The 26,533-nt window shown below is 48.4% G+C and overlaps 2 protein-coding genes and 1 non-coding gene across 4 annotated transcripts in view; 1 reads left to right on the plus strand and 2 right to left on the minus strand.

Moving 5' to 3' along the window:
* The first annotated feature begins 91 nt into the window (after nt 1-91).
* Gngt2 (G protein subunit gamma transducin 2) lies at nt 92-3,332 on the plus strand. Of its 2 annotated transcripts, none has more exons than XM_048365566.1 (4): nt 92-235; nt 1,452-1,541; nt 2,584-2,683; nt 3,098-3,332. In XM_048365566.1, the coding sequence occupies exons 3-4, from the start codon at nt 2,600-2,602 to the stop codon at nt 3,221-3,223; spliced, it is 210 nt and encodes a 69-aa protein (XP_048221523.1). In that variant the 5' UTR covers nt 92-235; nt 1,452-1,541; nt 2,584-2,599; the 3' UTR covers nt 3,224-3,332. The 2 variants fall into 2 exon arrangements, with proteins under 2 accessions (XP_048221523.1, XP_048221522.1); XM_048365565.1 differs by having other exon boundaries at nt 169-279.
* A 13,826-nt stretch (nt 3,333-17,158) lies between these two features.
* On the minus strand, nt 17,159-17,230 carry Trnaq-uug. Its single transcript has one exon. It is a non-coding gene; the product is annotated as a tRNA-Gln (tRNA).
* Nucleotides 17,231-20,166: 2,936 nt separating this feature from the next.
* Nucleotides 20,167-26,533, minus strand: part of B4galnt2 (beta-1,4-N-acetyl-galactosaminyltransferase 2) — a 28,497-nt gene continuing 22,130 nt past the window's right edge. The window contains exons 7-11 of the mRNA XM_048366392.1: nt 26,321-26,407; nt 25,022-25,209; nt 23,593-23,733; nt 21,309-21,528; nt 20,167-20,791 (exon numbers count right to left, since the gene is read on the minus strand). Coding sequence (XP_048222349.1) covers nt 20,586-20,791; nt 21,309-21,528; nt 23,593-23,733; nt 25,022-25,209; nt 26,321-26,407 — 842 coding nt within the window. The 3' untranslated portion in view covers nt 20,167-20,585. The remainder of the gene's footprint in view (nt 20,792-21,308; nt 21,529-23,592; nt 23,734-25,021; nt 25,210-26,320; nt 26,408-26,533) is intronic.

A 26,533-nucleotide genomic window follows, 5' to 3' on the forward strand; every position in this document is an offset into this window, starting at 1 on the left:
TCTCACCCTGCCCTTGATTGGTCGCTCTGCCTCCCCTCCCTCTTACTGCTTTTGGTTTCCTCTTCGTGAGAGACCCAAACCTGCTTGCAAAGGGCAGGCATGCTCATTCCCAGACAGGAGGAAGTCAGTCCCTGCTCCGGGGGCCTGTGACTCTGTCCTCTGCCTAGAGGAAGGGGGAAGCCAGTGGCCTGTTTGGGGGCCCAGCCCCCAATCCCACCCAGCAGAGGAAGCCAAGGTCGGGGAGGCTGTGATTGCTCACTGATCCTGGAGAGGAAACTGGTTGGTGGGGGCCGGGGGTGGGGGGGAGGAGGGACTGGGGAGGAAGGGGCTGGCCTGCTATTGGGGGGGGGGTGGACTTTCCACTCATGGAAGAGGGGAGGAAAGGGCAGAGGGTGGGGGCTTCCTTGGGAAGCTCAGGGATGAGTCACCTAGAGAGGAGGGAGTGGAGGGTGGATAGGATATGGAGCTTGGTCATTCTGGTGGCACTGAGGATTAGAAAGGCAACAATGAAAACCAGCCAGCTAGTAGCAAGAGGAACCAGGGTTAGACACTAGGAAAAGTGTCCAGAGTTAGTTTCCAGAGATTCCTAGAAAGGTTCTTATCAAGCCTGTGAAGCATCAGGTGCAATGCAGGTCTCTACATAGCCTGTGTCTGGCAGAGGCAGGACAAGATGAAACTGACCCAATTAATATGAAGGACTTCAATGAGACATGAGGAAGGACTTGGCTTTGGGATGATGATACCAGGTTCATTGGCCGTTTTTAGGCAGTAGTGGGGCACAGCACACAGAACTCAGCTAAAGTGGCCTGGGCTCCAGTTCATGATTGAACAGGGTGGGTGGCATTGAGGATTTGTGGAATCTTGTCTTGATCTCCAACTCTTCAAATTCACAGCAGAGAATGGGACTTGGTCCTGAAACAAGGGATGAGCCTTAGGCTTCCTCCTGCCCCGCCACCACAGTCTTGTCAGCCCACAGGCAGAGAGCAAGAGAAGCCCACACTGGCCACAGTGGTCTCTCAGCACCGTCTCCTTGGTCATGGGGCAGGTGTCAGCCAGAGCATTTGGTTGAGAGCTTGGAGAATGAGCCAGGAGATTCTTGAAGGCAAAACTGGGATCCAGTGGCAGAGCCCAAAGACTTTCAGAAAGAGGGCAATTAGGTGCTGATCTGAAACTCCTCCTAGGAGAGGTGGGGGAAGGCAGGCGAGGGGAATGGGGGGAGGGCTACAGGGGAACCTGAGGAAATAGCAATCTGGAGGTAGGTCACTAAAGAAGAGCTGCTGGCGTGGGGTGGGGGGAGCCATTTCCTTCTTTCTGTCTGTGGGTGGAACATGGTCTGTGCTGGAGGTGGTGAGGGCTCCGAGGCTCAGGAGGTAGCTGGGCTTACAATCATGAGCCTGTGATCAGCTTAGCTTCAGAGATTGGGGTTTACAGACCATCTGCTTTATCCGAAGATTTCTAGCTGACAAGGAGCTAGGAGGCTCACACACCATCTTGCCTGGGGCCTGGGCAAGCGAGTTGGACTGCGTGCTCTTCCTTGGCAGGTGAGAGGGTTGAGGGTGTCCTGGGTGGGGATCTAGACTAGTCCTAGTATTATTGAGGTCAGCCAGGCCTTCCTGATTACCCCCCCAAAAGACAATGATAACAATATTACTCTCAGCAATAATAAGAAAAAAATGCATTGGGTTCATTATATGCTAAGGGCAGTGTTTTAAACTATTTCATAGGTATCACTTTCTTAATTCAATTAATAAGTGTGTGAGGTAGGTACTATTGTTATTCCCATGTTTCAGATGGGGAAACTAAGCCTGAAGGAGGGTGAATGACTTGCCCAATACAACACAGCCAGGAAGCAAGAGAGCTGGGGCCAGACCTAGAGTCTGGCCAGCTCCAGAGCCCCTGATCTTATACCAGATGACATTCTCCTCTGCCACACAACAAAGAAAATGTCTATCTGGGTCATTATGTGGAGTGGTCCTCCAAGAAAGAAATCCTTTCCCCTTTTTTTGTGTGTCTTCCTTCTGTTTCTTCCTTAGAGAAGTTCCTAAACCCCAGCAAAGATGGCGCCTATACCATTACACTGGGGCATTTCTTCTCCTCCTGAGCCTAGGGCAGGAGGCAGAGGAATGGAGTGAAGAAGTGTTGAATGATGAGGGGCCTGACCTGAGAGACATGGCAGGAAAGGATATAAGTGGGGACATGGCCCAGGGCTGGTGGCTCATGCTTGGAATCTGACCAACTCAGAAGGCTGAGATCTAATGATCATAGTTGAAAGCCAGCCTGGACTGAAAAATTTATGAGATTCTTATCTCCATTAACCACTAAAAAGCTGGACGCAAAGCTGTGTCTCAAGTGGCAGACTGCCAGGCTTGAGCAAAAAAGCTAAGGGACAGTGCCCAGGCCCTGTGTTAAAGCCCCAGTAGCAGCACAGAAAGAAGAAAGAGAGAGGGGAGAGGGAGAGAGTGGGGAGAGGGAGGGAGGGAGGGAGGGAATAGAGAATGGAGGAAAGAAGGAAGGGAAGGAAGGAAGGACGGGGGTGTAGAAGGAGCAAGAAGAGCTGATGGCTTGGCATCCTTCTGGGACCAGGTGTCTCCAGGGCAGAATGGCCCAGGATCTCAGCGAGAAAGAGCTACTAAAGATGGAGGTGGAGCAACTGAAGAAGGAGGTGAAGAGCCCCCGAGCTCCGGTAAGCCTCCTCTTTCTTCTGTTCTCTCCTGTCCTCCATGTCTTCCACCCTGCAAGGAGAAAGGAGGGGATGGTGGGCCCCTTCTAGAACAGCAAGCAATGCCTCTGGGAGGGGGTGGGATGGATGCAGAAGGAGGCTGTGGTCCCCTCCACTTGCCCAGAGGCAGGAGAAAGCTTTGGAGCAAGAGGGATTCCAGTGGGTTCTGCCTAGTCTCCAGGCTGGGCTGGCCAAGTATCCCACAAAGGTCAAAGTCCATGTCTGAGGGTCAGGCCCAGGGTCTCAGCTCCCATGCCCCTTTGCCTCCTGCTTCTTTAGCTTCCACCCTACCCTGCCCAGAAGCTCATTTTCCTGCATTTGGTCAAGTCATAGATTCTGAGAAATAAAGGCTGTGAACAGATTTTTGTGTTCTTACAGATTTCCAAGACAGGAAAGGAAATCAAGGATTATGTGGAGGCCCAAGCAGGGAATGACCCCCTTCTCAAAGGCGTCTCTGAGGACAAGAATCCCTTCAAGGAGAAAGGCACCTGTGGGATTAGCTGATGGCCCAGAGCCCCTCACCCTGACTACCTGTCCCTCGTCAGCCAGGATTAAATGTCCGGGGACACACAGGACCTCCTCTTATTGCAATGAGTAAAGATGCCGAATGAAAGCCTGTGTATCTATTCACAATCTCCACTTTAAGTTCTTTCCTCCATCCGTCCCCTCTATCTGCTAAATCATGGCAGATCTCACTTGGAAATACCCCAGGGGAGCTTTGAAAGTTCAGCAGGTGGATCATGGGTGGCAGGGAGTGAGGAGCCTGAAATAGGCAGAGGACAACCCTAAGAAGTATTTCCTTGGCCAGGCACTGGTGGCTCATGCCTGTAATGCTAGCTACTCAGGAGGCTGAGATCTGAGGCTCACAGTTCAACGCCAGCCCAGGCAGGAAAGTCCATGAGACTCTTATCTCCCATGAACCACCAGAAACCTGGAAGTGGTGCAGTAGCTCAAAGTGGTAGAGCACTAGTCTTCAATGAAAGAGCTTAGGGACAGCATCCAGGCTCTGAGTTCAAGCCCCATGATTGACGAAGAAGAGGAGGTGGGGGAAGAGCAGGGGGGGGGGAGGATGAGAATTCTTTTCTCCTAGACCCCCATCTTTGTTCTCCTCTCCCTTACTTGATTTTTTTTGTTTAGTTTTGCCAGTCCTGGGGCTTGAACTCAGGGCCTGAGCACTGTCCCTGGCTTCTTCCTGGCTTCTTTCTGCTCGAGGCAAGCACTCTCTAGTTGAGCCACAGTGCCCCTTCTGGCTTTTCCTATATATGTGGTGCTGAGGAATCAAACCCAGGGCTTCTTGCATGCTAGGCAAGCACTCTACCACTAGGCCATATTCCCAGCCCCTCCTCTCCCTTACTTGAAAGGAAACATTTCCAAAGCAGGGAAATTGGGCTAGAATGTTGTCTCCTCTACTTCATGTGCTAGCTCTCTTCTTCCTAGCCATTATATCACCCCAGGTGGTCTGCTGACAAAAATGAGTTTGTAAAGTCATGATTTCATATTTATTTAATATTGATGAGTGCCTATTATGTGCTTGGCACTGGAACACAAGAGTCAGCAAGACTACTTGGTGGAGAAGCTATGAGTTTATTTTCAATTAAGTCAGTAAAATGTAGCCAGGTGCTGGTGGCTCACACCTGTAGTACTAGCTATTCATGAGGCTGAGAACTGAGGATCGTAATGCTTGAAGCCAGCCTAGGCAAACAAAGCTGTGAGACTCCTATCTCCAAATGGCCAGCAAAAAGCCAGAAGTTGAGGTGTGGCTCAAATAGTAGAAGTACAACCTTGAGTTCAAACCCTGGTACAAGCACACAAAAAAAGTAGTAAGTGTTACAACAGAGACAGTCAAGGACTGTGTGTAAGCACATAGCAGACAGACGTTCATTGTGATGGACAAGGCCAAGGTGAATGGCCAATAGGGGATGAAAATAGGGAGGGGTTTGGGCTGGGGATATGGCCTAGTGGCAAGAGTGCTTGCCTCGTATACAGGAGGTCCTAGGTTCAATTCCCCAGCACCACATGTACAGAAAATGGCCAGAAGTGGCGCTGTGGCTCAAGTGGCAAGAGTGCTAGCCTTGAGCAAAAAGAAGCCAGGGACAGTGCTCAGGCCCTGAGTCCAAGGCCCAGGACTGGCCAAAAAAAGAAAAATAGGGAGGGGTAACACATGAACCTGAAGACAGACAACGGGGTCAAGTCTTGAAGCTCATTGTGGATTTGTGGGCTCAGTTAAGGCTTGACCTCATCCCTTAGGGTGGGAAGGGGAGGAAGGCTTTTGAGTAGCTCAGGGACTTCTCTACTCTATAGCAGAAGAAAGCTGATCCTCTAAGGGCTGAGATACATGGTGAGTGAGTATTGAAGGCCGTGTCAACCAGGAGTTACTGTCTGAGGAACTGCAGACAAACAGTCATAGTGTAATGTATCCCCACAATGTGAGAGGTGAGGGGCTTAGCAGGAACCCCTGGAGGAGCTTTCCCATCCAGCCTCCTGAAGGAAGGCTGAGTGCTAAAGGGTTATGTTGTAAATGGAGAGATGGCTAGCACTCCTGCTTGACAGGGCAGTATAAACTGGGCCATAGTTAGGAGAAAAAACAAAAACAGCAAAAACGTGGATGTCAAGTTTTGGAGTCAGGTGTAGAGGCGCATGCCTGGAATCCCAACACAGGCAGGATTTTCAACAGGTGTGATCAGGTGAGACCCAATCTCAAAAAACAAACCATGGCTTGACAGGGGACATCTATCAGGTTGGAGATGGGCAGGCCAGAAGGAGGCCTAGATCCTTAGGCTATGATGCCAGGAGGCAATCAGAGAAGTCATGCTTGCTATCTGAACAGCCTTACCTGTGGAGTGTGAGAAGGAAATTGCTCTTGACAAGATGGAAAGGGGAAAGACAGGTCAGGAAGAGGGGCAGGTAGAGAGGTGATGGTGCCTTCAGGGAAGAAGGGAAAAGGCTTGAATTAAGTAGCAAGTGATAGCCATGGGCTGGCCTGGTGGCTCATGCCTGTGATCTCAGCACTTTATGAGGTTAGGGTTAGAAGATGGTGGGGCCAAGGGCTGGGAATATGGCCTCGTGGTAAAGTGTTCGCCCTGTATACATGAAGCCCTGGGTTCGATTCCCCAGCACCACATATATAGAAAATGGCCAGAAGTGGCACTGTGGCTCAAGTGACAGAGTGCTAGCCTTGAGCAAAAAGAAGCCAGGGACAGTGCTCAGGCCCTGAGTCCAAGGCCCAGGACTGGCAAAAAAAAAAAGATGGTGGGCCAAGTCTAGTCTGTTGAAAAATATGAGACCCTTCTGAAAAATGCATGTGAAGGACTAGAGAATGGTAGAGCACTTGCTCAGTAACCTCAAAACTCTAGGCTCAAAATATCAGTACTACCAAGAAAAAAAAAAAGGGAAGGAAAGAGAGGGGAAGGAAAAGGAGGGAAGGGGGAGGGGAGGGAAGGGAAGGATTGGCTGGGTCAAGGAAGAAATTGATTAAAGAGCTCTTTGGGGATTAAAACATCCAAGTTGTTTTTTCTTTTTCCTCAGGGGCTTTGAACTCATAGACTCAACTTGCTTGTTTGGCTCTACGATCTTCATTTTGGAGATGAAGTCTTGTGAACTTTTATGCTTAGACTGGCTTCAAACCAGATCTTTCAGATTACTGCTTCCTTTTTTTTTTTTTGGCCAGTCCTGGGCCTTGGACTCAGGGCCTGAGCACTGTCCCTGGTCTTTTTGCTCAAGGCTAGCACTCTGCCACCTGAGCCACAGCGCCCCTTCTGGCCGTTTTCCATATATGTGGTGCTGGGGAATCGAACCGAGAGCTTCATGTGTAGGAGGCAAGCACTCTTGCCACTAGGCCATATTCCCAGCCCCAGATTACTGCTTCCTGAGTAGCTAGTATCACAGGCATGAGCTACCAGTGCCTAGCAGTGTTCAGATCTTGACATTTCACTGAGGGATGGGGAGGGAGGGTTTTCAAAGATGACATCCAAGTTTATGGTTGGAAGACTTAGTAGATGAGATTTAAGGCAAATATTTGGGGGAAAAAAAGAACCCTAACGTTTACCATCATCTTACATATAGCTACAAACTCGGCCTCCCTTTCCCACAAGGCCACAGCCCAAAGGAACATTAAGAGAAAGGTTAGGTGAGGTCATTGGTCAGAATCCAGGATCTTCAATTCCCCATCTCATCCTGGCCTCATCTCATCATTCTGTAACGTGGAGTAAATTCAGCCACAATCAATATACTACACTCAAGAGAAGGAAAAAAGGACTGAGAAGATAAAATATTCAATACAGCAGTTCTTATTTCAAAAATGAGGAACAGTAAATACACAACATGTTCCTTCAATAAGAAAGAGAAGCTGGGGTGCTGGGTATATGGCCTAGTGGTAGAGTGCTTGCCTTGTATACATGAAACCCTGAGTTTGATTCCTCAGCACCACATACATAGAAAAGGCCAGAAGTGGCACTGTGGCTCAAGTAACAGAATGCTAGCCTTGAGCAAAAAGAAGCCAGGGACAGTGCTCAGGCCCTGAGTTCAAGCCCCAGGACTGGCAAAAATAAAAAAAAAGAAGAAAAGAAAGAGAAGCTGGGCACTGCTGGCTCATCCCAGTAATCCTAACTACTCAGGAGGCTGATATCTGAGGATCGAAGTTCAAAGCCAACCCAGGCAGGAAAGCCTGTGAAACTCTTACTTCAATTAACCACCAGAAAACCAGTAGTGGAGCTATGGCACCCAAGCCCTGAATTCAAGCCCTATAACCAACAAAAACAAAGAGAAAGAGAGATGGAGCCACAGACATGAGGCTAGAGCCATGTAGCCAAGCTTCCTTCAGCCTACCTGGCCCCACCTTTGTTCTGCCTGTAGGGAGAATCTCACCACTGGGGCTCTTGATCCAGGCAGGTGACTAACCTTTCTTCCTGAGGAGGCTGAGCCTTGGCTGGGACTCTGCATAAAGGAGTGCTTTCTCCAGCTCACCTTTCCCTTTCCTGGTCACAGCCAGCTATGGGTAATTACCACAGGAGTCCCTGAGCCTCAGGGTTTGTCTGTCTGAACCCCCTTCAGAATGTTCTTCTAACACACTACTTTCACTTAAAGGAACAAGCACATTGTGTCCTGACAGCGTTCATGGTTCCTTCCCCACACATGCAAACCTCACACTAACAGTGACAAGAGGAAAGACACATTCTGATGGGGAGTCATCAACAGATCCAACCCATCCCATCACAGAGGTCCTTGAGATTTTAGCCACGAGAGAAAAGCCCAGTGTGCTGTCTCTGGTTCAATTCAGAGCACACCTGGCAGCCTTTTGAAGCCAGCTCACCTGCGCTCAGAAGTGTCTCCCAGCAGGGCTAGTGGCACCACACAAGGCCTTTACTAGGACAGGCCATCTGTCTCTCTCACACACGTACACACACACACACACACGAGTGACACAGGTGATGCCAGCGAACCCTGCCAACATTAGCCCCTACCCTTACTTCTTTTACTTCAGTAGTTATATTTTGAAATAATTTCAGATTTACTGGAACATTACAGAGTTACCAAGAAACAGAGTTCCCCTCTACCCTTCACCTAGCTTTCCTCCTTTTTTTTTTTTTTTTGCCAGTCCTGGGGCTTGAACTCAGGGCCTGAGCACTGTCCCTAGCTTCCTTTTGCTCAAGGCTAGCACTCTGCCACTTCAGCCACAGCACCACTTCTGGCCGTTTTCTATATATGTGGTGCTGGGGAATCGAACCCAGGGCTTCATGTATACAAGGCAAGCTCTCTTGCCACTAGGCCATATTCCCAGCCCTAGCTTTCCTCTTATATAACCATCACACCTTTTTTTTTTTTTTATCAGCACCAAAGCTTCAAATCAAGGCCTTGAGCTCTTGCTTGGCTTTTTCTGCTAATGGCTGACACTATGATTTGAGCCATGCCTTTACTTCCAGCTTTTTTCTGGTTAAAGATCAGAATCTCTCAGATTTGTGTGTCTAGACTGGCTTCGAATCTCCATCCTCGGATCTCAGCCTCCTGAGTAGCTGGGATTACAAGCACAAGCCACCAGCGTCTGACTAACCATCACATCTTTCTTAAAGTGGGGAGATTGGTACAATGCTATGAACTAAAGAGTAGACTTTACTTAAGATTTCCTCAGCTGTGTTCACTAATGTCATTTTTCTGTTCACAGACTCACATTCATCTAATACATTCCTTCATTTTGGGGGGTAGGGAGGAGAGGAGGAACAGCCTTTGAGTGTAGCAGGGTCTAAGGTATCATGGCTGTCTACAAATGTCTGTGAAACATTCCACAAGCCCACAGATGCCCGTGTTGACCAGGACACAACAGATTATGCCAACCAAGTTCCTGAATTAGAACTTAGTCCAGTGAGCTGCCATCAGAGACCTAGCTAGCTGGTGCCATTGGGCTGGCACTCTACAAGGGACTCCAGGCTGTTACTGGCTCACTGGGCAGTGGTGGAAGTCAGCTGGCCACGAGGAAGGGAAGTTAGTGCTGTTCCACCCAGGCATGCTCTCTATCCTGCTTCTCTAGCTCCTCAGTTTCATGAAGCTTAGTCAGCTTCAAGGTCATCCTATGTTGAGCCTCTTCCACATGTGGCCAGCTGGGAAACCCATGGCATTATTACCATCTCTGGGCTCCTTCCCAAAGGGTCCAGCCATAACAGCTTTCTCAGAGCCCACTTGGTCCACTATGTTCCAAGACCTTGACCATCTGGCCTGAACTTCTGTGGCTTCCCAACAATCAGAGAAATGGGAATTCCCCCCCACACCCCACACCCCACACCCCCATCCTGGAGCTTAAACTCAGGGCCTGGACACTGTTCCTGAGCCTCTTTGTACGCAAGGCTAGTGTTCTACCACTTGAGCCACAGCACCACTTCTAAGTTTTTCTGAGTAGTTTATTGGAGGTAAGAGTCTTACCGACCTTTCTGCCCAGGCTGGCTTCAAACTTCGATCCTCTGATCTCAGCCTCCTGGGTACCTAGGATAACAGGGGTGAGCCATTAACATCTGGCTAAGGGAATTCTTTTATCTGTTGACTTTGAACTGCCATCCTGAGATCAAGAATTCCCAGAGACTGGGTAAGTATAGGATCCAGCCACCTAGAAAAGATCGGAAGCTGGACAAGGGAGGGGGAGTGAGGATGAAGAGGAGGTAAAGAACTGGAAAGACAACAAGGTAGTAAGTTTTCTAGAGATTGGATAATTTCACAGAGAGCAAATTACCAAGGGTGTCTCCTTCTAGTTATCAATCAAGTCTCTTCCTTGGATGAGTGGGAGAATGGTGGTCATACTGTTGTATTCTGGGAGTGAGAATAATCCATCGAGGCACAGCTTAAGGTGGGAAGGGGCTTTATGTACTAAGGAATTTTATTTACAACCTGAAACCCAGAACCAAAACAGACTTAACCTCCAAATACTGGCCTGAGAGTACCTTCTCCTGGGCCAAATACCCAGAACCCAGACCAGACCTGAACTCTGAACCTCCATTCCTTAACCTTCAACCACCTCAACCTCCAAACTCCCAAACCTCCAGAGGAGCAAGCTTCCTTCCTGCAGGCCTCGCCTCTCCTCAAACTCCAAGCCGCCCCACAGGCCTTAAGCTTCAAACCTCTCCACAAGCCTCAGGCTCCATTCTCCTCACAGGCTTCAGGCTCCAGACTCCTCTGAAGGCCTCTGGATACCAAGCCCGGGGTCTCCGGCCTCTCCTGTCCGCAGGCCTGACTTTGGGCCTTTCCGCACCACAGGCCTTGGGCTCGGGCCTCTTCTAGGCTCCCTTCGGGCCTGAGGGGAACCCAGGTACTGCTCAGCTCCACGAGGCACCTCCTGGTGCCTTGCTTTCTCCTCGTCTCTCCTACTCCTTTTCCGGAAATCCCACCCTCTTAGATCCCCCCGCTGTCTACAGGGCCACTACAGTCAGGGGAATGGCAGTTCCAGCCCCCTCAACGTGGGGCGGAATCTCCTTTGACGCTCTGCAGTGGGGTGTGGCAATGATGACAACGTGGGCCCCCCCCCACCTGCTTATTACAATACCAGATGGAAAGCACCCCTCCAGGTGATTCTATGCGACTCCCCTTTGTCCGTTTCCCCTTGTGCCACATAGAGAGGTGATTGATATTACAACTGGCCAAGATTACATAAGGGGGCTGTGTGTGACTGAGAGATGGACATCAAGAACTTGAAGGAACACTGGCAGCTCAGACTGGGGCGAAGGAAGAAAGGCCTTGAAGAAGATGGAGTGCAGAGGGTCAGAGGCATGAAGGTGCAAAGCAGAAACCAAGTCAGGTGATTCTTCAATAATAAAAGAGAGGGAGAGGATGCTCTTGAATTTGATTTCCTGCTGAAGTAATAGAGAGCCAAATCCTTCTCATGTTTCACATTCAATTCATCTTATCACCTTGTTTCCATGGTCCTTCCAGAGACTCCAGGGATTGAGATCTCTAGGCCTCAGGAAGGAACGGGACAGCTGATGGGTTAACATGGCTCTCAGCTTCTGTGGATAGTAGCTCACAATCTTTCTTATTGGATGAGGTAGCTGGGAACCTCCCACCCTTTGAGCTTTCTGGATTTCCTCAGAAGCCTGAGTGTGGGAGAGAGAGGGACTCAAGATCTTGTCTCCTGGCATACTTTAGAGTTTGGGGAAGAGTATGCTCAACTTACTCCACTTCCCAATTCCTCTACCTAAGCTTGACTCCTGAGTATATGCCCCAAGGACAGGACATTCCACTCGCTCTGTCACCCAGGCCTGGCATTTAGAGGGGTTCACACTGGGTTTACTACTCTGGTATTAGTGCCATCTTGAAATCTTTCATAGTTTGGTTTTGTTTTAAAACAAAGCCTCTGTATGGTATGTGGCTGGTCCTATAAGGAGACAAATACAGCAGTCTGATGGAGGAAGTGATATGCTTACCCAAATGCAATGTGTAAGGTGGGTTCAAACTAGCACCAAAAGGATCCTGGCTCCTTTCTAGCATTTCTGATCATTAGAGACTAGGTGGAGAAAACTAGGTGGTGACACCTTGCTGGCCCATCTAATTTCTTATTGTCTAGCAGACCAAGGAAATAGGACTAGCAAATGACTCAGCACCCACAGCATCAAGCCAGGGCTGAGGAAGCAGAAACCAGAACAGAAAGTTACAGAGAAGAGTCCAGCTCCCATCTTCCCCCATCTTAGAAAAGGGTAAACCCTTCTAATCATGCTAATTCCTAAGCATGCTAATTCCTCACCTTCTAATGCTCTCCTGCATTATCTCCTGCATCTATCCCTTTATTCCTTCTGCTACACCCTTAAAGACACAACACACACACACACACACACACACACACACACACACACACACACACACACACACGCCTAGTCCTCAGCTTCCTACATAGCTTCTTGCCCAGCTCCAGGCATTCTGTACTCTGCTTGTTTTAGTGGGTTGTTTTTTGTTGTTGTTGTTACTCTAGCACTTGCTTAGAATCCTCCTTATTCTCCACTCCCTAGAAGACCCAAGTCAAGTCCTCTGGATACCAAGACACCAAAGTCTTTCCTCATGGGGACCCTGATCATCCCACCTCCTAATCCCTCACTATTAATGAGGAACTTCTTTTAATTTCTTGAGCAACTCATGTGGGGCTTGAAACCTCCTTATCCACCCCCACCCCTCTGCCAGTCCTGGGGCTTGAACTCTGGGCCTCAGCACTGTCTTTGAGCTCCTTTTGCTCAAGGCTAGCACTCTGCCACTTGAGCCACAGCACTTCCTACTTTTTCTGTGATTAATCGAAGACAATGAGTGTTACAGACTTTCCTGCCCAGGCTGGCTTCCAACCACAATCCTCAGATTCCAGCCCCCTGAGTAGCTAGGATTACAGGCATGAGCTATGGGCCCAGCTTCTTTTTCTGTTTTAAAAATTAGTCTTGCTGTGTAGCTCAGGTGCTGGGATTACAGGAGAATACCACCATGCAGGTTCTTTGTCTAGCTAATTTGTATAATAAATCATTGCTAGGTAAGTATCACCAAGTAATATTTCTCCAGCTCCAGGAGCCCCTGCAGCTTTGTGACTTAGTGAATAGATACTAAAAAATTAGGTTGTCCTAAATTCAAGAGGGGCAAAGGGAAATGTGATAAGCAGTCCTTCCTCCTCTCTTTACATCCTCATAGAAAGCAAAGTTTCCAGTTTCTGCTATAACCTTCCAAAGATACTTTATGCATGTACAAGTAAATGCATTTGTATGTACTATTTCCAGGTGTTATTCTCTCCTTTCTCCACAAATGGTCCACATCCATGTTATTCTGAGCTTTTGTCAAGAGCTCTTTCACCTAGTTGGATTTCACTCATGTTAGCATCCATACATATTCCTTTTTTTTTGGCCAGTCCTGGGGCTTGGACTCAGGGCCTGAGCACTGTCCCTGGCTTCTTTTTGCTCAAGGCTAGCACTCTGCCACTTGAGCCACAGCGCCACTTCTGGCCATTTTCTGTATATGTGGTGCTGGGGAATCGAACCCAGGGCCGCATGTATATGAGGCAGGCACTCTTGCCACTAGGCCATATCCCCAGCCCCATCCATACATATTTCTGAATCTACTACTTTCTGTCTTCATTTTATTTTTTTCGGTCACGGGGCTTGAACTCAGGGCCTGGGCACTGTCCCTGAGCTTTTTCACTCAAGGCCTAGCTGCTCTACCACTTTGAGCCCAGCACCACTTCCAGATTTCTGGTAGTTAACAGCAGAGAAGAATCTCACAGACTTTCCTACCCAGGGGCTGGCTTCAAACCACAATCTCAGATCTCAGCCTCTTGAGTATTGAGTAGCTAGGATTATACGAGTGAGCCACTGGCACCCAGCTGTCTTTATTTAGCCTTTAATTTTTTTTCAGTCAAGATTACAAACTCAGGCTGGGAATGTGGCCTAGTGGTAGATTGCTTGCCTAGCATGCATGAAGCCCTGGGTTTGATTCCTCAGCACCACATACACAGAAAAAGCCAGAAGTGGCACTGTGGCTCAAGTGGAAGAGTGCTAGCCTTGAGCAAAAAGAAGCCAGGGACAGTGCTCAGTCTCTGAGTTTCAAGCTCCAGGACTGGCAAATAAATAAATAAATAAATATTACAAGCTCATTGAGGGCAAGGTTCAAGGCTTGCTTTTATTTTGTACTTCTGGTACCTTAACCATGGTGGATGTCAGGCCAACAGGTATCAGTTGAGCATGTTTTGTAATTTGTGGGCTTACTATATGCTAGACAATATTGTGCATATATTATCTCATGTACAAATGAAAAGCCAAAATAATCAACAGCCCGCGTTGGGAAGGGAAAGCACAAATGGGGCTGCATTGGTGTCAGTATGCTGCCCTCTGCTGGTGACTGTTCAGAGACACTATGCTTCAAAATGTAGCATTTTGGTTCTGCCTTCCAGGAAAAGCCACCCTCCTCCTTCCCTGGTCTGTTCCAGAGAATGAAACCACTGGAAGAGAATCCTCAGACTATTATGAACACAGAGAGGTTTTCCTCAAGCTGCTGGGAATAGGGAGAGAAGCGAAGGTCAGAGAAGCTAGAGCCAAGAGTTTGGTATTTACAGGTTATAAAATCAAGTTGGGCTAGGTGCCGGTGCCTCAGTCCTATAATCCTAGCTACTCAAGAGATTGAGATCTGAGGATCGTGGTGGTTCGAAATCTCTGATCTCCAATTAACCACTAAAAAGCTGGAATTAGAGATGTGGCTCAAGTGGTAGAGCACTAACTTTGAGCCAAAAAGCTCAGGGACAGTGCCCAGGACCTGAGTTCAATCCCCAGGATTGGCACAAAAACATAATTATATCAATAATAATATAATTACAACCAGTTCTTGTTCTAAAACGATGTATAGAGTGTTGAACCAGATGAGGTTCAGAGTGCTGTGTGTGTGTGTGTGTGTGTGTGTGTGTGTGTGTGTGTGTCAGTATAGAGCTCAAACTCAGGGCCTGGATGATGTCCTTTAGCATTTTCAGTCAAAGCTAGCCCTCTACTACTTGAATCCACAGTTCTACTTCCTTTTTCTTGGGGGGGAGGGTGACATTCCTAGGGCTTGACATCAGAGTTTTGGCACTGTCCCAAGCATTTTTGCTCAAAGTTAGTGCTCAAGTCCATTTTCAGCTTTTTAGTGATTAACTGAAGATAGAAGTCTCACAGGCTTTCCTGATCCTTCTGCTCTTTGAACTTCAATCCTCAGGTCTCAGCTTCCTGAGTAGCTACAATTACAGGCATGAGCCATGGGCACCCAGCCCCTTTGTATTTTCTTACTAGGGTATTTTGATTTAAAAACAAAAACAATGTGGTGTAGCCAGGTGCTGGTGTCTCACACCTGTAATCCTAGCTACTTGGGAGGCTGAGAACTGAGGCTCACAATTCAAAGCCATCTGGGGCAGGAAAGTGAGTGAGACTCTCTTCTCCAATTAAGCACCAGAAAACTGGAAGTGGCTCAAAGTGGTAGATTGATAGACTTGAGCTAAAGAACTCAGAGATAGCACTCAAGCTGTAAGTTCAAGCCCCATGACTGACAAGAAGAAAAAAGCATAGTGCCATGCTAATATGGTAAAGCCTATTAAGCTTTCAGAACCTTGGATTTTTTCTCCTAAAACTTTTCTCTGATCATGGGGCTTGAACTCAGGGCCTGGGCACTGTCTCTTAGCTCTTTTGCTCGAGGCCAGTACTCTACCACTTTGAGCCACAGCTCCACTTATAGCTTTTGTGTGGTTAATTGAAGAGAGTCTCACAGGGACTTTTCTGCCTGGGTTGGCTTCCAACCATTATCCTCAGGTGGTGGAATGTGGCTTCATGGTAGAGTGCTTGCCTAACATGCACGAAGCCCTTGGTTGGCTTCCTCAGTACCACATAAACAGAAAAAGCTGGAAGTGGCACTGTGGTACAAGTGGTAGCATGCTAGCCTTGAGCAAAAAAAGGTCAAGGACAGTGCTCAAGCCCTAAGTTCATGCCTCAGGACTGGAGAAAAAAAAAATCTCAGCCTCCCAAGTAGCTAGAATTACAGGCAATGAGCCTCCCATGCCTGGCTTCTCCTAAAACTTTCTTTATTCTGAGATTATGAAGATTTTCTCCTATATTAATTTTCCAGCAGCTTTATGGCTTTTCCTTCACCTTGAGGTCTATATGTCACGTGGAATTTATTGCTGCTTAATATAAGTTAGGGTGGAATCCAATTCCATTTGTTTCCATGGGACACGCTCAATTTGTTATCAATCAACTGGCCCAAGGGATCGCTTTTCCATTCGGCTCCACTGGTTTGTCTTTGAACCCATACCCGCACTATCTTAATTCCTGCAGTGTGCAAAGGATGAGACGCCTTGGCCCCTCCCACCCTCACTCCCCTTCACGCCTGGATATATTTAAGGCTGGGATGGTTCACACAGGCCGATCCATTCAAACATTTACGGAGGATGGCTGGAAGAAGATCCTGTTTCCATGGCAACACCCCCCCCCGGGGGGGGGAAACACAGAACCACTGTGCCAATCACCCCGTTGGGAGAAAACAAATGCGTCACAGAACTCCCTCGTCATTTACCTCACAGGGGTGGATGGACACTTGGAATCCAACTCTCCCTGCACGTCAGTCCCATCCGATCTTGGAGGTACGCCTGCCCCCCGCAAATTGTGCGCGGCTGGTCAGCACCCCGAACTCGGATCCTCCGCGGGTCACCCAAGAGACGAGCCGGGCATTACAGGGGAACACCTGAGAGATTGTGAAAACAGCCCGCGGAGGCAACCCTGACCAGGGCGATGTCTGAGGAGGGGGGGGGGGGGTTGGGGGGGAAGAGGAGGCGTTTTGTTTTTGTTGTTTGAATTCCGAGATCCAGACTGGAACACGTGATCGGACGCTTTCTCTCATTGGCTGTCGCTCTACGGATGGGTGTTTTCTAACTGAAAGATACAAGCATCCTCTCCGGCTGGACCCCGGCCAACCAACACCCTGAAACTGAGGTCTCGGACCCGCAAACGCACCTTGACGGAACCCCAGCCGGTATTGCTTGTGACCAATTGGAGGCCCGCAGGTGTAGTTTCCCCGCCCTTTGGCTCAATCTCGGCACCTTATTCGCCGCTGCACAGAGCAATCACGTAGCAAATTCCAAACAGTACCCAATAGAACAAAGAATCCCGCAGCCATCGGGGAAGAAGTGGGCGGGCCTTCCTCAGCGCCCCACCCGGAGCACCCGCCTCGGAATACTTCGGGTTATTTCGGCTGCTTCCCCGCAGGGTAAAGTCACGTTCAGTCTCGCAGCAACACATTTATTTTTCCGCCCTGCTCTAGCGCGTGCGCACTGCGGTCCCCTAGATGTCCCTGAAATGTGAGCTTGTTGAGGGAGAGGAAGGGACCCTAAGCCGTGGTCAGTCAGGTCAGTGGTAACCCGGCAGAGCCTGAAATGATTGTCGCCTCCAGCGGGTCCCCAAAACAGGAATTGCAAGACCAAAACGTTCATTGAGGTCCCACCGAGATTTGAACTCGGATCGCTGGATTCAAAGTCCAGAGTGCTAACCATTACACCATGGGACCTGCTGGCTGCTTTAGGCGACCGGGAGGCTTCTCAAGCCACATAGCGCGCTAGGCTCCACAGGGCGCACCGGGCAGCTTTGCAAAAGCTCGGAAGCATTCCCGGTTCACCTGGCTGGCCGGAGACCTGGGCCGAGAACCGCCTGGGTGCGCGGAAGCCCCGCAGCAAAGACTCCCGCGTGCCGCGCCTTCGAGACGCTCTTGGCCTCTTGGGTGTCGTCTCTTCCCGCTTCTCTTCCTGTGCGTCTCCAGGGGTCGATGCCCGCGCCCCAGAAGTCTGGAGGGTGTGGGGTTGGCGGGGTGCCGGCGGTGCCGGCGGTGCGAAGCCGGGCAGGGGTTCGGAGAAAGCCCGCTGCAGCTCGGGACCCGGGGCTTGGCACACGCAGCCCGGGCTTCCTCCTTGTTTATTTATTTGCATTGCCCCGCCCCGTGTGCTAGAGGCGCTTTGGCCAAGCGGGGAGGGAAGCGGACCGACACGTGTTGGGACAGCGGTTCAAGCCCCCGGAGTCTTCCGGGATGCGTGAACGGAGATTTGAAGGTGCGCCACGCCTGGCTGCCTCGGCCATTTCCATGTTAGATTTGTTAGATTGTTACAAGTTAGGTTTGTTCACTTCCTTTGGAGCTGCTGAACTGGGCTGAACCACAGACTCTGCCTGTGAGACCGTCCAAACTGAAGAACTATACACCTGTGTAACAAACGCTGTGTGACATCATGCATTGACATCTGACATTGGTCTGGGGGACAGGCTGGGCTATCAAGATCAAGTCCAGCACAGGCAAAATTCAAAGTACAAATAAAAGGGCTAATTAGGTAACTGCCTGCAGTCCTTTGGTATGTGGAAACCACCACACACACACACACACACACACACACACACACACACACACACACACCCCTTGATCCTGCCTTGGTAAAAGAGGAGAAGGTGACTGCATTGTGGTGCTCGCCTCTACAAAAGATGACCCATCCTCTCCTTTTCCTGTCCGTTTCCAGCAGTGTGCACACGCATGTGTGCATGCTTGCACACCAGTCCTAGTGCTTGAACTCTGGCCCTGGGCACTCTCTGTGAGCTTTCGTGCCCAAGATTAGAGCCCACTACTCTGAGCCACAGCGCCCTATTCCACATTTTGGTGGTTAATTGGAGATAAGGTTCTCGTGGTCTTTCTTGCCCTGCCTGGCTTCAAGCCTTGATCCTCAGATCTCAGCCTCCTGAGTAGCTAGGATTCCAGGCATGAAGCACCCAGCATCCAGTTTCTCCCAGCTTGTTTTTGTTGCTGAGATGGAGTCCTATGTAGCACAGTCTGTCCATCCTTCTGCCTTAGCCTACTGAGGGCTGGTATTACAGGTGTGTATCACAACACCTGGCTTTCATGAAAACATTCTTAATGAAGGGAGATGGATAGCTAGATAGATAAGCATCCAGATATGCTTCTCATGATCAGTACTGAGCAGTAACTGTCTAAAGAAGTACAATGTGCTGAATGCTGGTGATTCACACCTGTAATCCTAGCTACACAGTAGGCTGAAATCTGAGGACTATGGTTCAAAGCCAGCCCAGGCAAGATAATCCATGGAGACTCTTATCTCCAATTAACCACTGGCAAACTGGAAATGGAGCTGTGGCTCAAAGTGGGAGAATGCTAGCTTTGAGCAAAAGAGCCCAGGGACAGTGCCCCAAGTTCAAGCCCCCTGACCAACAATAACAAAAAAGTAAAATGTAACTGTACTCAAAAGTGTCCAGGGGTTAATTACAGCAATTATTTTTAGAAGTTATTTTTCTTCTTAAATATTTTAGTTATCTTTTAAAATTAAAAGACAAAATTATAATGAACAAATAACACATTGTAAAGTCCATTTTTAAAAACATAAAAGCAGGGGTTGGGGATATGGCCTAGTGGCAAGAGAGCTTGCCTCGTATACAGGAGGCCCTGGGTTCGATTCCCCAGCACCACATATACAGAAAATGGCCAGAAGTGGCGCTGTGGCTCAAGTGGCAGAGTGCTAGCCTTGAGCAAAAAGAAGCCAGGGACAGTGCTCAGGCCCTGAGTCCAAGGCCCAGGACTGGCAAAAAAAAAAAAATATATATATATATATATATATATATATACATGCAAAGATTATGTGGCCAAAACACTGAAAATCTATAAAAAAAAAGTCAGAAACAATTTTTATAAAAGACAACAGCAGTCTTAGCATAGTGAAAGAACACTATGATGCACAATAAAAAAAAATTTTAAAGTTTATTTCAGGAAGGAGCAATTCCCATAATGTAATGGCTTCTTACAATTAGATGAGATTCTTTATAACAGAAGAATTAAACAAAAGTGATCCAAGGTAAATTTTGTTTGTAATGGAAGCAAGATTATGGTTATCTTTAAGACCTTTGTTTTATTTGTTGAGAAATATTTCAGGCTCAGTATCCATTTTAATTATGACTCAATAGCATCCAACATCTGACAATGGTCAGACTAAAGAGCTGCTCCCATGGTTCCTTCACCATGTACTCAGGGCCTCTCTCGCCGGTTGCCTTGTCTGTGTTCATTTTATTAAGGGGCCAAGTTTTGCAGCAAGACCACACAATTCCATGCAGTCTGAAGCAGGCACATCTCAAGGCAAACACCTGGACATTCATTGTTGGTTGAGCCCAAGAGATAGAACCAAATAAAACACAAATGGCTTGGGCTCTACTGGGTAAGGCCAATAATCTCAGGAGGCTGATCTGAGGTTCACAGTTCAAAGCCAGCCCAAACAGAAAAGTCCATCAGACTTATCTCCAATTTACCAGCAAAAAGCCAGAAGTGAAGGGAATGGCTCATGCAGTAGTACACCAGCCTTGGGCTGGGGATATGGCCTAGTGGCAAGAGTGCTTGCCTTGCACACCAGCCTTGAGTGACAGAGCTAAGGGAAAACACACAGTCCCTGAGTTCAAGCTCCCATACAAGCACAAGAACAAACCACAGGGTGGATGATGGAGATGCTGAGAACAATGCAGCAAATTATATCCACCAATACTCTTCATGCACACAGCATCCTTTCTTTTGTCTGAGGATACAACCAGTTTATTCATCTCCAGGAGGTCAGATCAGATGAGGCCAGATATCCATGTGCACATGCTTCACAAATAAGTAGGAATTTGTTATTGATATGTTCTCCACCACCCTGATGAATGATTGGTCCATTTCTAATGTTCCTAAACATTTGATTGGTCCTTCCATTGGCAGCCATTTCCACTTGTACTGTCCACTGGTGGATGTGGTTGGTGTTTATGTTGTTGCTTTTAGTTGCCCAGACTGCACGTTCCACAGTTCCAGATACCCACAGGCAGCCAAATAGGCACTTTTCTTGGGTCATGTGGCTTTAGGTACTACACCACAAGTGGTTTTTGAAGTAATGCAGAGCCAGCTTGTACTGGATCTGGGCTTGGGTGTTGGCCCGGTATTTGCTGTAGTTCCTCTCCAGGGAAGCCAGCTCTGAGTCTGTGGATGGATGTCGGGACTGGTGACTTACAACCACCTGTGGGCAGGAGCCTACCAGCAGGCTCCCCAGCCCATCAATGAAGAACTCTGCAAAGAAGAGAGGGAGCAGCAATAAGAAGCCAGCTGAATCACAGCTCCAGTGCCTCCTCCAGCTCTGGGAGAACCATCACAGGAAGTTCAGCCCCATGAGAAACCACCCCCTTTAGACCCAGGATCCTGTCCATATGGATCGGGTAAGAGGAAACAAGCAAGCTCATTTCTCAGATAGGGCAGAGAGGCAAAGATCCAGCAGGAGGAAAAGAGGGGCAGAGGAGAGGCACTGGCCAGTTGCAGCATCTGGGGAAAAAAAAAAAAAGAATGAATATGCTGCAGGTGGGAAGAGGGATGGGACAGAGTTATAAGGAAAGGACATGTGAGGGGTTTCTCAGTAAAAAGCCAAGGGGAGTCTCAGAAGAGGAAGAGAAATGATCAGGGAAGCAAAGACCAAGAGGGCCTTAATCTGAGGGGAAGAGGGAACAATGAAAGCCACTGGGGTGGGTCTTTGTAAGGCCAAGCTTCCAGGGTCGACCCCCATCCCCATCCCAGCTTGTGACCCCATCCCTACCTAAATGAGCCACTCGTTGCAGACGGGGATCAAAACCAACTCTTTGGAGTCGCTCTGTGTGGGCCAGGAAGAAGTTGACAACACCCCCAGTCACCACGCAGCTGGGGAAGCCATTAAGGCGCTGGAAAGGTCCTGGCCGTCGGTGAATACAGTCCCCATTCTCACCCTGCTCCAGCAACAGCTTGAACTGGTACACGTTTCCCTGCACACTGCCGCCCACCTAGCCAGGGAGCAAGAATGAAGACACCGTTAATCCATCCTGCCTTGTCCAGGAAGCTTTCATGGATTGCACCTCAGTGACAAGAATCGCACCTCTCCTTGGATCTCTTTTTCTGCTTCCAACCATCCTGCCCTGACTCTCTTTCTGCAATTTTTTTTTTTTTTTTTGCGCCAGTCCTGGGCTCGGACTCAGGGCCTGAGCACTGTCCCTGGCTTCCCTTGCTCAAGGCTAGCACTCTGCCACTTGAGCCACAGCGCCACTTCTGGTCGTTTTCTATATATGTGGTGCTGGGGAATTGCGCCCAGGGCTTCATGTATACAAGGCAAGCACTCTTGCCACTAGGCCATATTCCCAGCCCCTCTTTCTGCTTTTTGACTACAACTCTTCTCACACAGGGGTTGAGTCCTTTGGATCCCTGCTCACCCCAGAGAATCCGCTTGCTGTTTACAGCACTTAGCCCAAGTTCAAAACCAGGAAACTGGGCTGGGGATATGGCCTAGTGGCAAGAGTGCCTGCCTCATATACATGAGGCCTTGGGTTCAATTCCCCAGCACCACATATACAGAAAATGGCCAGAAGTGGCGCTGTGGCTCATGTGGCAGAGTGCTACCCTTGAGCAAAAGGAAGCCAGGGACAGTGCTCAGGCCCCGAGTCCAAGCCCCAGGACTGGCCAAAACAAAAAACAAAAAAACAGAAAACTATTGGCCAAAAAAAAAAACCCCAAAAAAAAACAGAAAACTATTGCCCATCATGTGCTCCCCCTATAGCCAATCTTCCATCCGGATCTGCAAGGAGCTCACTGCACTCTCCCTTCCATGAGGAAAGAGTACTGAGTTCAGGCAAGAGGCATCTATGCAACCAGGCCGTTAATTATATTTTTTAAAGAAAATGTTGACAGAACCAAAGTATTGCTGTCTTTTAATTTTTTTTCTTTTGGTTGGTTGTGGGGCTTGAACATTAGGCCTGGGCACTGTCGCTGAGCTCTACACTCGACCACTTGAGCCATAGCACCACTTCTGGTTTTCTGGTGGTTAACTGGAAATAAGAGTCTCATGGACTTTGCTTCACCGGGCAGGCTTTGAACTGCAATACACAGAGCTCAGCCTCCTAAGTAGCTAGGATTACAGGCATGAGCCATCGGTGCTTGCCTAAAGTATTGCTGTTTTTCTTTTCTTTCCTTTTCGCACTCTGCCACTTGAGCCACAGCACCACTTCCAACCTTTTCTGTGTATGTGATCCTGAGGAATCGATTCCAGGGCTTCATACATGCTCATCAAGAACTCTAGGGGCGGGCTGGGGATATAGCCTAGTGGCAAGAGTGCCTGCCTCGGATACACGAGGCCCTAGGTTCGATTCCCCAGCACCACATATACAGAAAACGGCCAGAAGCGGCGCTGTGGCTCAAGTGGCAGAGTGCTAGCCTTGAGCAAAAAGAAGCCAGGGACAGTGCTCAGGCCCTGAGTCCAAGGCCCACGACTGGCCAAAAAAAAAAAAAAAAAAGAACTCTAGGGGCTGGGAATATGGCCTAGTTGTAGAGTGCCTGTCTCTCTCGTATACATGAAGCCCTGGGTTTGATTCCTCAGCACCATATATATATATAGAAAAAGGCCAGAAGTGGCACTGTGGCTCAAGTGGCAGAGTGCTAGCCTTGAGCAAAAAGAAGCCATGGACAGTGCTCAGGCCCTGAGTTCAAGCCCCAGGACTGGCAGAAAAAAAAGAAAAAAAAGAACTCTACCACCAGCCCACATTCCCAGCCCCAGTATTGCTATTTTTAATCTCACATTTGTTCAGGAAGGGAGTAAAAAATGATATACAAAGACATAATCTTAATGGCAGAACAACTGCGAGTATGTGTGGTTATAGTTTACTCAAAGAAAGGAAATATAGAGGCAAAAGCAGAATTTCTTCATCTTCTGATTCCTGGTCCCTGCTCTCTACCTTGGAGTTTGTTGACTCCTGCATCAATCTCTCCCCCTTCCTGCTACCCCTCCCTCTTGTTTTCTCCACTCCTTTCCTCTCCTCTGCCACCCTTCCCAATCACTGCAGACTGACAACTGTCCTTACCACATCCAGTTCGGTTTTCTCCAGGACATCCACCAGCACCTCAATCTTGGTCTTGCTGGTAAAGAGAAAGTCATCATCCACCCAGAGGACATATTTGGTTGTAACTTGAGAGATGGCCAGGTTCCTCCCAGCAAACCAACCCTGTAAAGGAGCATAAGGTTGATCAGAGGTTCAGGTCTCTGAATGCAAAGTAGGTCCACGTAGGGAGCTTCCTGAATTTCCATTGGCTCCTCAGATGGAATAAGTCATTCCCACATAAGTCACAATCTATGCGGAGGAGGGTAGTGAGGCCACAGGACAACCAAAGTTGAAAACCAATGGAATCTAAGAGAGCCCATGCCTCTAAGAAACACAGATCAAGACTGAGACAAAATCTATAAAGTCTTCTTTTTAGTTCAGGGTCCTCTGTGGCCTGACTGAGCTCTTTCTTTACCTAACAGAGTTTTCTGTCTGCTGGGAGATGTCAAATCTGAGGGACATGAGGTATGTACAATATCTATTTTCTCCTCTGTCCTCGCAGGAAAGTGGTAGGGGAAGAAAGCAAGGAGAGACATTGGGCACTGATGGCGGATGCCTGTAATCCTTAGGAGGCTGAGATCTGAGGATTGGAGTTTGAAGTCAGACTGGGCAGAAAAGCCTATGAGACTTTCATCTCAAATTAACCATCAAAAAGCCCAAAGTGGAGGTGTGGCTCAAGTGCTAGAGCATCAGCCTTGAGTGAGAAAGCCAAGTGAGAACAGGCCTTGCATTGAGTCCCATGCGTGTGTGTGTGTGTGTGTGTGTGTGCATGAGCGCACACGTGCATGCACACACACAAAAAGAAAAGAAAAAAGGCCAGGTACTGGTGGTTCACACCTGTAATCCTAGCTACTCTGGATCTGAGAATCGCAGTTCAAAACCAGGCAGGGCAGGAAAGTCCATTAGACTCTTATCTCTGATTAAGTATATAAAGCTGGAAGTGGAGTTGTAGTTCAAATGGTAGAGAGCACAAAACTGTAGGGTCAGTGCCAGGGCCCTGAGTTCAAGCCCAGGATGAAAAGAAAAAGGAAAGAAAGACAAAAAGGAGGAAAGAGACAGAGCTTTTGTAGAGCTATGGGATGAGAAATTTGTCTGCTGTTAGATGTGTGTGGCAAGAATCCTGGGATATCACACACCTTCAGTCACTTACTAGGCCCTCTTATCAATTTCCATGTCATATATGAGGGAAGAGGGAATGACCACTCACTTTGTGAAGGAAAGTGGAGGTGACTCATGTCTCTTTGGATCTGGAAGTAATCAAGGGCCTCAAAAGACAGGCCCTGCCCCCTCCTAGGCGAGGACTCTGCTTCCTCAAGAAGACCACAGGAACAGCCTCATCCAAGGTGAAGTCTGACTCTGGGGCCCTCCTGTCCTGGGAATCAGGTATCCCCACAATCTGAGAGGAACATACCTTCCCAAAGGGCATGGTGTAATACTCCACGTAGTCATCTTTAATTTCCATGGGCTTTTTGCTGTCATCAGCCACGATTACTGTCAAGTCCGGGTAATATTCTCGAATACTCTGGAGCAGGGCCAGAAGCTTGTGGGGACGGAGGAAAGTCTTGGTGGCAATGGTCACCAAGTTTCTGAGCTTTCTCTCTGGACAAAAATAAGGGAGGTAGGGGGCGGTGGATGCCTGAGCTGTGTCACAGAAACCTCTCTCCCTTGGTTAGTTTCATTCTGGTGTAGGTTTGGTTGGCTAGTTGGTTATAGGTTTGGTTTTTCATTTTACTCACCATTTATTTTTTATTTATAGTTGCAGAACTGGGAATTGAACTTGGGAGTTTATGCTTATAGGGCAATCACTCTATTACTTGAGCCACACCTCCAGTCTTGTTTGCTTTTTGGAGTGCTGGGGATCAAACCCACAACCTCATGCATGCTAGGCAGGTATTCCCACTAAGTTCTATCCCAGCTGCCAAGAGGGTTATTTAATTCTTTTATTTTGTTCCAGTACTGGGGTTCAAACTCAGTACTTTGGCTTTTTCTGCTCATGGTTGGCACCGTACCTCTTTTTTTTTTTTTGCCAGTCCTGAGGCTTGGCATTGGGGCCTGAGCACTGTCCCTGGCTTCCTTTTGCTCAAGGCTAGCACTCTACCACTTGAGCCACAGTGCCACTTCCAGCCTTTTCTGTTTATGTGGTCCTGAGGAATTGAACCCAGGGCTTCATGCATGCTAGGCAAGCACTCTACCACTAAGCCACATTCCAAATTTTCATTGGTTAGTAAGAGATAAGAGTCTCACAACTTTTCTGTGTGGGATGGCTTTCAACCATGATCTGCAGATCTCAGCTTCCTGAGTAGCTAGGATTAAAACACTAGTGCCCAGCAGTGTCATGCCCTATCCTCTTCATATCATCATCTCCCTCCTTGATGATGTTTTCAGCGTCATCTCAACCTGACCCCATCAATGGATTGAAACCTCTGAAATCGGGAGCTCAAATAAATCTTCTCTCCTTCAGATTGTCCCTCCCAAGTATTGGTCACAGATATGAAAAAGTAACTAATGCACACATAATAAGTTAAATGTAATGATCAATATTAGGGGAATAGAGCTTAGATTTCTTTTTTTTTTTTTTTTGGCCAGAAATCAGATCAGTCCTGGTGTTTTGACCAATTTTTCTCCATCTCAAAGATTATCCCTCTTTGATGTTCACCAATAGCTCTGCAGGATGCCATTGTGAAGCCCCAAGGACAGCAAGCAGACTTACCTGGTCCCGGGTCATATAACTTGGGGATGACAGGATAGCGGATGGTCACAGGAAACTTGGCTACTGAGGACTTGGACTCCAAGCTCACTGGAAGGAGGATAGAGGTCAGAGACAGGTAGCATTACATTTGGATTAGAGTCCATGCTGGCCCTAGGTAGCTGATGTGATGGCGATGAGAGAGGACTACTGGGATGAGATTTAAGGACCTCCACC

Source organism: Perognathus longimembris, chromosome 17 (genome assembly GCF_023159225.1).
Source record: "Perognathus longimembris pacificus isolate PPM17 chromosome 17, ASM2315922v1, whole genome shotgun sequence".
Classification (NCBI taxonomy): Eukaryota; Metazoa; Chordata; class Mammalia; order Rodentia; family Heteromyidae; genus Perognathus; species Perognathus longimembris.